An 11,001-nucleotide genomic window follows, 5' to 3' on the forward strand; every position below is an offset into this window, starting at 1 on the left:
CTGTCATCCATACTCCAGGAAGACGGTGCTTGTTATGCTGACACCTTACACTTTAGCTTCTCTGAAGTGAAAGTCTGAAGCTGAAATCTCTCCTCTGAAGACTCTGCCTGACAACTGCACAGGCAGTCTCTCCTCTTCACCTATCTCCCAAGGACAGGTTCCTGTCCCATCAGTATCAAAAAGTCTTCCACATTCCCATGCTAATTAGGAAGTCCTACTCAGCTTCCCTCACTGCCTGTCAGAAGGAAAATGATGTGTGTATACAGATATAGAAAACACAACACTACCAAGTTTCACAATCCTGGAAAACTGAAGTGGCACTCCTGGAGTGCAAACTCAACATCACAGGAAGGCATTCACTCTTTTCCTCCAACAGAAAAATTCTACATCTACAATGTTTCAACCGCAGTCCCAAATTAAACATGAGCTTATTAATTCACAGCAACTGGGTCCTCAGATAAAAATCTTTATGCTTAAAATCTCCAAACCTACAACTGCCTACATGCAGAAAGTTCCTCTGGTCTTTTGTGGTAGATGCCTTTTAGAAAATTGTTTGGGCTACAAAGAGTTTTACTCACCAAGAAGGCCAAAACACTTAGAGAACTCTGCAAACAAACACCAGATGAGTACTGGTGACTGTTCTGTCTAGTTATGGTGAATTTTATTTTCCTCTATGTGAAGCATCAACCAAATAAGCGTACTGCTGAGAAGTGGAAAATTACAGGTTGCTTAGAGAGGTTGTGGAGTTCACCACTTTTGAGATACGCAAAAGTCATCCTGTGTAACCTGCTATAGGCCACTCTACCACAGCAGAGGGGTGAGAGACCTCCAGAGGTTCCTTCCAGACTCAGTCATTCTGTGAAATAACTACCAGTTGTACTTCACAAAATACTATTTTCACTGTGCACATGGTATTAAACAGTAAAAAGGTAGACTTTGAAATCATCATCCAAAATATCTGATTTAGAGAGAAACAAATCATCAAACAGTAGCCAGTATGAGATGAATGTCCTGACCATTGTTCCTTCACACTTTCCCACTGGAAATAACCATTATGGCTATAATACAAGTCCTACTAATCATCTGCTGAAAAACATAACTTCTCCAACCACAAAACTAGGAAAAATTTCCTAGCTGAAGTCTCCAGATGTCAAGAGGAGCTTCTGGTTTCCTCTTCTTCAAAAAGCACATTCCAGATGACACAATAAAGTTTTGTGTAGTCGGGGGGTTTTTTGGCCATTATTTATTTGCTAAAAATGAAGATCAGACTCCACACAAACAATATTTTCATTTCAGTCAGAGACTACACAGGAAAAAAGCCATCTTGTATTAATGCATTTCATATGTAGATATCTAACATCAAGTTTTCCTCTGAATGTATTCATACCTTGGAATTTAATACATGTGAATAATATGCAGCACTATCTGAATACTATGCAGCTTTTAAGAGAAAAAATATAAAAGAAATAATTACTCAATATTTGCATAACTACCAGAATTCAAGGATTTTTTCTTTAAATGTATTGACTCCTGAAGATCCGTAAGAAAAAACAAGTATGTATTCCACTTCAATTCATTTCAGTGAATTTTCAGTTCAATTATAAGCTCTGCAGCCCAGACACACACACACTGGAAACACATTTAGGTAGTTCCAATCTAAAGTCCAAATTAAAGCCTTAGTTTGTGCAGTGTTTCCTACAGAGGTTTCCAAGCATTAGGTCTTTGCATCATCACAGATCACGCACTTAAAAAAAAAAAAAAAAACACAAACAAGAAAACTTTCACATATTTCTCAACTCTATGAAAGAAACAGAGAAATTAATGCATTTAAAAACTTTAAGAGAAGATGCTAAAATAAAGAAATCCACAGTTAGATTTAAATAAGGACCTATTAATAAAGAGATCCTACATACTGTCCCCATGACAGTTTGTATTGTATAAATATTGACAGGGAGTGGCAACCTTTCAGTTAGTTAAAGCCAATCCTTTACAAGATTTTGAGTATCAGAATAGACTTTGCCCTGTGCTCCAGTCAGAAGCTGGTGCTGATCCTGTGCTGGTTCTCCCCTAGCAACATGGGCAGCTCACCCAACCCAGCAACCAGCGCTTGTCTAGACAGTTTTTAGACAGCTGTAACTAAAGATGCACCACAGCATCTTATACCCTGCTGATGCTGAGCAGACTACAGAGAGACCTCTACTCTGCTGACTAGAGACTTCGCCACAGCACATCCAATCGTCCTCAGCAAAGCAAAACACCATGGACAAGAGCAGCTCCAAACCACTTTTCTTCTTCACAAAGATCAAATTTCAGCTCTTGTTCAATCACTCAATTCAGGTGTTTATTTCAGTAGACTGCTGAGAAAGTTAAAAGATGGTATTATTTGCATTTCCTTTAACTGAGCTATAACTGGGTGTTGTCTGCATAGTGCCTGCAGTTTTACCAATATTGTCTCATAATCCTTCTGGTTTTATTGCTGCTCAAACAACTGGACAAATTAAGGCAAAGACAGATTAGTTTTCAAACATTCTCCAATTTCGTTCTCAAAGAAGGAAGTTCAGTTTTTCAGTATCTCCATTTAGAACCTGCAATTTCTTGATGACAGCAGAGTTTTGATAAATAACATCAAGAAACATCCACCAAAAAAAGAAGTTTTTAATTACATCATTTGGGACCTCTTAAATTAAAGATAAACACCCTGTATCACGACAAACATCTCAGTATTCTTTAGTAAGAGACCTAAAAAGCTTTTTATTTTTATGTAGTACTGAACTATGTCCTAGGGAATTCTGCTAACAGCAACTGTGAGGCTACCAACATCATCTGCTCACAGGGCTTCTAAGTATTTATTATGTTCTCGATGAGTGGCTCCTGAAGTTATCATTGTCCTCAAAGTCAGAGGTTTACAGTCCAACAGGTTGATTTTCAATTTGTCCAACAAACAAATTCCAGGTGTTTCCCTCTTCCTTCCCTCAAGCAACAAAAAAACACTCTGCAGTTGCCAGGGAAAAGGACATTGTTTATAAATATTTTTACTTTGTAAGAGCATTTATAGTTAGGTTGGGTGTTTTATTCCTCTTGTTGAAACGTGTCTTAACATCAACTTTCTATTATCACCCCTCATTAAAACTTTTTATAGGAAAAATAAATAATTACATTCCTACACAGCCTCTAGTTTTATGAGCAGAAGAATTGGCTAAGTTAACTGTTATTTCTCCGTAAAACCTACCATACACCATGAAACAAATGTTAACATTTTGATAGCTCCACCATCTCTGTTGATATTCTAAAGGCTTATTAAAAAAGTCTTAAGACATGCAACCTTAAAACAAGAACCCACCAACTTACTATATTTCCAAAGTCAACTTACAGTTGCAATTTCCCTTTGATTAACATATCCAGTTATATATTTTATAATAAATTTAACATCAACCTTTATATTCCATAATCCTTAGCGATGAGCAAATAATATTAACACCAATTGTATTTTTGCATATAAAGCTTGGATGTAACTTGAAGACCTGGAATTATATTTCTAGGTCAGTCAGAAGACTTATTTTAGATCTACTGCATCACAGAATGCTTTGGGTTGGAAGGGACTTTAAAGGTCATCTAGTTCCAACGCCCCTGCACATTCCACTAGACCACGTTGCTCAAAGCCCCATCCAACCTGGCCTTGGAACAGTTCTAGGGATGGGGTAGCCACAGCTTCTCTGGGCAACCTTTACCAGTGCCTCACCACCTTCACAGTAAAAAAGTGACCAATGGACCCTGGCAAAAAGGTCAGAATGGACAGACATTGAGATAAAATCCCTGAGTCCTTCTCCACGGGGCTGCTCTCAAAGTACTCCATACCCAGTCTGTACTGATATCGGTGACTGCCCCAACCCAAGTGCAGGACCTTCCACTTGGACCTAAAGAACGGTAGAAACATGTCCAAGAATATTTCACCATGATACCTTCCCTTACTCTGAACTATCTTCAGACAACTTACAGGATTCTGAAGCTGACAATCTGCCTGTTTGCATAAAGTTCCGCTTCTTTTGTCTTCAAGAAGCTTTTCAGATACCAAATTTCTCTAGCACTTCAACACTCAGATTTTAAGAGCAGAGTTAATGTGGTTTCAGTGAAGGTGATTTTTGACAGTTATCTGGATAGATAAGAACCTCTGAAGAAAAGGTACTTTCAGTTATTTTCTTACTTCTTTACTTTACTTTCTTTCTTTACTTGCTTTGGTTTTTTAACCAAATCCCTAACCACAACTGATAGACACCAGATCAGTAATTATTGGGTCAGAACCACCTTGTAGGGGGTGCGTGTGTGTGTGTGGAGGACGGAGGGATGGGCTGAACAGAGCTGAGGTGGTGTCATATCCCTCATGGCAGACCCCTGGAGCCCACATGGGGAAGCCCCGGAGTAGCTGTCAGTCACAAACAGCCTAGGAAAACTATAACACACCACAAATCCTAGAGCCCCTAACCCAGGCTCAGATTGGCAGGGACAGCAAGAACACTGCCCCTCACCCTTGGCCTGGAACCCCAGAGTGGCTGGTGGGTCAGAGGCCCCACCTGGAAGGGTTGGCCACAGGGACCAGAGCAGATAAAACCAAAGGCATGTGTTTGCCTCGTGTTGCGGTCCTGCCACCTGGACATGTGAGAGCTGATCTTCTACAAGGTTCCAGTGGTAGCTATATAATCTGTCTCCTTCTCTCTTCCTTCTCCCTCTGCTTCCCTTTCTCTGCTCCTTTCTTGATGCTTTAGGTGGCTTGGAGTTGGAGGGATTGGATTTTGACTTAAGTGTTGTGGATAGATTGGATTTTGACTTAAGTGCTGTGGATTAATATGTACTGAGTTGGTATCGTAGTGGAACATTTTGTCTAGCTTGTGTGGTGCCCTTTTGAACCTTTGCCAAGTTCTCTTATCTTCTCCCCTAAATTAATAAAGATACCTCTTGGGAACAAGTCCATGGCTTATTCTCTTAACGCTATCTTGAGGTATTAAAGAACCCTTTATATATATATATTAAAGTAAAACTCCTAGCTAAGTCCCTGAGCTCACAGCTCCTGGGGCTGGAGTCTTACAACAAGGTCTTCAGAAACACTTCCTAACTAGTTTAACAGAAGGGAAAAAAAATGTCTAGTGACAGAGATATAGAATTTCAAATCCCAAATATGAGGAGATCATCTCGCCTTTTGCTATGCGAGACAGATGAATTAATCTAGTGGATAAAACAGACCTAGGAAAAAAATCACAATCTGTAGCTATGTATTTTTGTTGCAACAAAAATGGAAATCTCTTCAGAGTAGATAAAACCAGTTTGTCATATGCAGTGTTCACTATTGTCAGTTAATTTGAAGACACGCTGCTCAACAAGTGAAACGTTTGACATCTTTGAAGATTAAGACCATCAAAAGTCCAAAGTTCTAAAAATCGACTACTGAAGTAATTGACTAGGTACCTGAATAACCAAGTTACCCAAGCATCTACATAAACAATGAAAACACTCTTTGTCAGTTATTATTAGAACAGAGAGAGCCCCAAAATACATTTTCATTAAAATTTACTAGTTATTTTACAATCAAAAGCATAGGCAACTTCAGGTTAACATGTCCCATATCCATTCACTTATTACACCACTCCCCAAAACTGGAAGCCCATCAACCCCAAGGATTTAATAAAACATGGATTTATTCCAAAATCGTTGCAGAGGTATGCTCACTGAATATTACTTTCCACTGCTTAACATCATTAATGAGACACTTAGCTCAAATTAATAGCTACTTAAACTGCCTTTGGGCCTACTCAGCATGCCTATGGGATTCACCAGGATCTGACCACTGCACACCCTGGAGTATGACTACTTCTCTACCACAGCCTTCACAGAGCTATTAGGTCTTTTTGGACTGTAGGCCTCCTAGTACTAAATATTTTGAGAAAAAGCATTACGTGATGCTGTGACACATCATTTACACATAACTCAGGCTTTGGCCTCCTCAAAAAAATGACAGCCTACCTACAGATTTCCCGCCCTAGTACTAAACCAAGTGCATGCAAGCCCCAAAGAAACAAATAGATCTAGTTACTGACAGTGTCAACTGATTCTTACAGTTTTATTACAGTTGCATAAGAGAAAACAGGAAAAATAAACACATCTCTCTCCTGCACCTCAGCTGTGTGAATTTCCTTCCTACAGCATGTAAACTGAAGCTATAAAGTCCTCGGTGTGCCTTTTCCGCCTGCTCTGCTCTGTTGTCAGCACTCCTCTCCCACACCTTCCTGAAACGGTAACACATCTTCCTTTGTAGCAGCCCCCGCCCCCATCTTTTCTTAGCGTTCTGATACTACTGCACATACAAATTTAGAATCTTTCTAGCATACAGAACATAGCTTATGACATTTGCAAAACTCAAAATTATTACAAAACTGATTTAAAGGTTATTCCATGTCTGCCTTTTAACCTACAAGGGGAACAAACTGATGTGGAAGAAGAGTAAGAATGGAATTAAAACAAAGTTAAAGAGGATAAAACCACCCTAAGAGAAGCCAAAGGCAGTGCTGAGACTTTTCTTCGTGCAGCCAAAAAAAGTATGTTTCCTGAACCTAAATGAACCCCAACATTTTAAACCTACGTGTACAGAATATGAGATGCTGCATTTGAAGTGCCTGTGTACCAGTTAATCATATATTTCCACTCAGATACACACAGTTAGCTAACACCCTTGCTCAGGAAAAGTGAAAGCAATTATAAGTAACATTAATTCACAACCTTAATTGAAGGTAAAAAAATATTTTAGATTTAAAAAGTTTAATTTAAAAGAATTTTTTTATGTAGTCTGAGCAGAAAAACCTGATTTTATTTTCTTTTTAAGCATACCAGGTCTAAAGTCTGACAAATTTCCCACTTTAACTGAAAGATGCAGGGAGGGGAATGGGGTATTCATTTTAGAAGATATTTTAAGTGTAGATCAATTATAGATAAGCATTTCTTCCTTAAAAGCATACCCACAGAGATTATAATGCATTTGATACATTAGTGCAACATTGGGCCAAGAATGATGCTTGTAGTGTGAATGACCACATTAAGAACTGGTGTAAAATATGTAAGTTCTTCAGAAAGTGTTAGGATACTTAAATTCTATAGAAAAGAGCCCAAGAACAAGTGAAACAGAGTAAAAGTCCAGCTGGCAGAAAGACTGATTTATTGACCAAACACATAAAAAGTTAGCCAACAAGTTTCCTTACAAGCAGCACTTTTTTTTTTTTAATTGTCAGTAGTTTAAAAGTGGTTTTCTAAAAAATTGTCACTTTAAAGGACATTGAGATCTGCGATGCAAACACATGCTCTAAAATTTTAGACAAGCATGACAGGAAGCATCCCAACAAGTTCATTCCCAAACTGACTACGGCTTAGCTCCTAATCGCAATTAAGATAACTGAAATGGGGCAAATCCTTAAACTGATTATAAGATTAAGGAATACGGTTAAAGATACTACCAACTGCATGTCTGATACCTGCAAATTCCTTTCTATCACTGTAGGAAGGTCCCCATAGAACAGCCACCATTAGAGTACATACCAGCAAATTGAGAGTCATGGTTAACATAAAACCCTGGACTCTGAATTGACTCCATAGTCTTGACACCTATCAGTAGAATCTGGGTATAAAAACGTCTGATTAGACAGCAGACTTGAGTTATCAAAACTGACACCCTATATCCTAAGCACCAGAGGTCTGCTCTTTAGCTCTGGTTCTAAGATGACATCTGTAAACTAGATCAAAAGAAGTTAACTAGAACACGCAGAGCTATTTTCCCTTGTGGCAGCAGCATCCACAAGACTCTCCTTTATCTAGGTATGCAGGTTTGATGGGCCAACACTTCAGAAGCTCACAAATCAGTAATAAGCTAAACAGAGTATCATGAACTTGTACAGATTCTTGCATTATTCTTTTAATCTCTACACCTCCTTATGCTCAAGTGAGTTTTCTGCCAAGAGCCATGCAGCAAAAAAATGAAGAATGACTATTAAGAGCTATCTCCACCCCCACACCTCCCTTCCCTTCCAAATCCAAATGTCAGAGTTCATACCAGAACAAATTCGATTTATTTGTTCCTCTCTGACAACAGAATGCTAAGGAAAAAAAGTACACTAAAGAACTTTTATTACTTGCTACAAAGAAAAGAAATCCTTTACTTCAGTGTGAAAGTACAAATCACAATTTGGTACTAGTTAAGGGCATCTCTAGGCATGTCTAAGGACGCAGCTACATCATAAAAAAATCGGTTGGATTTTTGGTTGGCATGCACTTTGCTGAGGTACTTTTTATAATCGGAACTGAAAGATCATCCACTTCTGTCAAGAAGCTACCAAATGACATTGATTGATTTTATGTCAGGAAATGTTATGGTTTGCTTTCTTATGATGCAATAATAACACTGACAGCACTGGTGAGATACACTGAACCATTAGATATGATCAAGTAGGGAAACAATAAGAGAGCAGGCCTAGCACAACCACTAGTTTAAAATGCACTTAAACCCCTGCCCACCTATAAGGGCACACTAATCGTGTTTTACACGTCGTTAATTTGCAGGCTGAAGTCAGCGCTGCAGGGCTTAACCACCGCCTAAGAGGACCTCAGTCTTATAAAAAAGTTGTTGAAGAGAAAATTGCTATCAAAGCTATTTACAGTCCTCTGCTCACACACAGGAGTGGCACTCACGAATTCCACCCTTGTGGAAAGGCTCCACCGCCCCTCTGACAGCCGGCGAGGCACAGAAAGGCGCACGGAGCGAGAGATGACAAGTGTGAGGCAGGGCTGGGCGGGCGCTCCTTGGCATGAGCCGGTCTCCCAGCACAGAGAGACATTCACGCACCCTCGGCTGAGTAAACAAAACACCAGTGCGGAGCTGAGCAGGGCGGTGACTCAGTCAGGAGTGCGAGATTCGGTCCCACAGGGTAAGGAATTCAGGGAGACGGGACCGGAGGCCCATTGGCGCTCCCTACTCACCAGCAAACAGTCCACGTTCACTTCGGATTTGGGGTCCTTCAAAGTCACGTCGATTTTGTCAAAGCGAGACTCAAAACTTTCTCCCGTCGACATGTTTCCGGACATAAAAAGTTTCCCTTATTCCAGAGCAAAGTAAGGTTAAAAAAATGGTAATGTGTAAAAAAAAAAAAAAAAAAAAAAAAACAAAACAGGAACAGGCGAGCACAAAAGAGAAACCACACAGCCTGTACCCGGCTGAGGAAGCGCCTCCTGGGAGATCCCTTCAATCACGGCAGTCTCTGGGGCAAGTCCCCGCCAAGGGGGCAGAAAACCCAAGGGGAGTCCGCGGCAGGGCGGGGGAGACGAGGCTGCTTCTCCCCCCGCTTCTCCAGGCACGCACGCAGCTTCCCGGGATGCTCACAGCTCCGCAGCAGCAGGTTTCCTCTCCCTCCCTCCTCTGCTCGGGCCCCACCGTCTCAGCATTCCCATTTTCCCAGCCGGGGAAGCCGCCCTGGGATCCAGCGTAGCGGTCCCTCCTCCTCGCCCTGCTGCTGCAGCGCCGGCGGGTCGGTGCCAGGTTCCGGAGCGTGGCTTTCTTTCCGGTGAACCAGAAGAAACAACAGAAAAGGGGGAAAAAAAAAAAAAAAAGAAAAGAAAAAAGGCAAAATCCTAAAATCCTGCAGGCACACCAACAAGGCAGAGCGGATGAAAAAAAAAAAAAATCAAACTTAAGAGAATCCTCTCGGCGGCGTGTCTCAGCGCCGTGGGGTCGGTCCGTCCGTGGGCACGGGGCGAGGAAACGAGGAAGGCACAAGGCGAGTGCCCCCGCGGATGGCGGACGAGTCACCTCACCGGCGGAGCGGCGGCAGCAGCATCTTTCTTCCTCTCTCCTCCTCCTCCTCCTCGCTGCCTCCCGCTGCTGCCAACGCCGGCTCCGCTCCCCGCTCCGCCTCGCGCACGGGAGGGCAGCTTGGACTGCTGCAGGACCGACCCGAGGCTTGCGGCGTGCGAGGGGAGGAGGAAAGGAGGCGGCTTAAGGGGAGGGCAGAGCGTGAGGTCCGGCGGCTGCGAGGAAACCTGCGAGAGGCACCAACATGTCCGCCTTCCGTTTGAACAGTCGGCACGGCGGCGCGGGGCGCATGCGCGGGGGAACGGCTCCGGTGCGGGCGGGGACGGCACGGGACGGCGGCGGGAGGTGCGCGCGCGCGCGCGAGGGGGTTGGAGCGGCCGCACGCCAGGGAAGGAATCACGGAATCAGTCACGGAATTGATTAGGTTGGGAAAGACCTCTGAGATCACCGAGTCCAACCTTTGACCGAACACCACCATGTCAACAAGACCACAGCACGAAGTGCCACGTCCAGTCTTTTCTTAAACACCTCCAGGAACGGTGACTCCCCCATCTCCCCATTCCAGTGTCTAATCACCCTTTCTGTGTAGAAATTCCTCCTAATGTCCAATCTAAACCTCCTCTGGCGCAGCTTAAGACTATGTCCTCTCTTTCTCTCACTTGTAACCGGGGAGAAGAGCCCGACCACCACCAGGCTACGACCTCCTTTCAGGTACTTGTAGAGAGGGATAAAGTCACCCCTAAACCTCTTTTTCTCCAGGCTAAACAACGCCAGCTTCCTCAGCCGCTCCTCGTAGGAACTGTGCTCCAGACTCTGCCCCAGACTAGCTGCCCTGCCGAAGGGAGGAGCGGGCGGGGCGGGAGGAAGGGAGGCGGTTCGGAGCGGCCCCTGCACGGGCAGGGCGGGCGTGACAGCCCGATCGCTCCTTCCGGGAGCCGCTGGCCTTCAGTGCCCGCCCCCCTCCGCCCCCGCCCGTTCCGGCGGGGCTTGCGCGGAGCCGGGGCTCTGTCCCGCTGGGAAAGCGTCTTTTGCCGCCCGGTCCTCGTGCCGTGGGGCGATGTTGCCGCCGTGTTTCCGCCCCGACTCAGAGCTCGTGGCTCCCGCCGCCTGCACAGCACGGGCACGGGGGGTGGCAGGTGCCAGCGAAGGTCGCCCAGAGAGCT

At 43.4% G+C, this 11,001-nt stretch overlaps 1 protein-coding gene across 6 annotated transcripts in view; it reads right to left on the reverse strand.

Moving 5' to 3' along the window:
- The window catches only part of ROCK1 (Rho associated coiled-coil containing protein kinase 1), an 88,500-nt gene extending 77,776 nt beyond the window's left edge, over positions 1 to 10,724 (reverse strand). For 2 of the 6 annotated variants that reach the window (XR_007901369.1, XM_051774801.1), the window contains exon 1: positions 9,010 to 10,724. Coding sequence is in view for 4 of the 6 variants with exons in the window: in XM_051774801.1 (XP_051630761.1) it covers positions 9,010 to 9,114 (105 nt within the window). In the remaining 2 variants the exon portion in view is untranslated. The remainder of the gene's footprint in view (positions 1 to 9,009) is intronic. The other 4 variants (XM_051774784.1, XM_051774775.1, XR_007901391.1 and 1 more) reach the window with 3 other exon arrangements.
- Between the last annotated feature and the right edge of the window lie 277 nt (positions 10,725 to 11,001).

The sequence above is a fragment of the Manacus candei genome, unplaced genomic scaffold, assembly GCF_025592945.1.
Source record: "Manacus candei isolate 608988 ecotype Guabito, Panama unplaced genomic scaffold, ASM2559294v1 h1tg000008l, whole genome shotgun sequence".
Lineage (NCBI taxonomy): Eukaryota > Metazoa > Chordata > Aves > Passeriformes > Pipridae > Manacus > Manacus candei.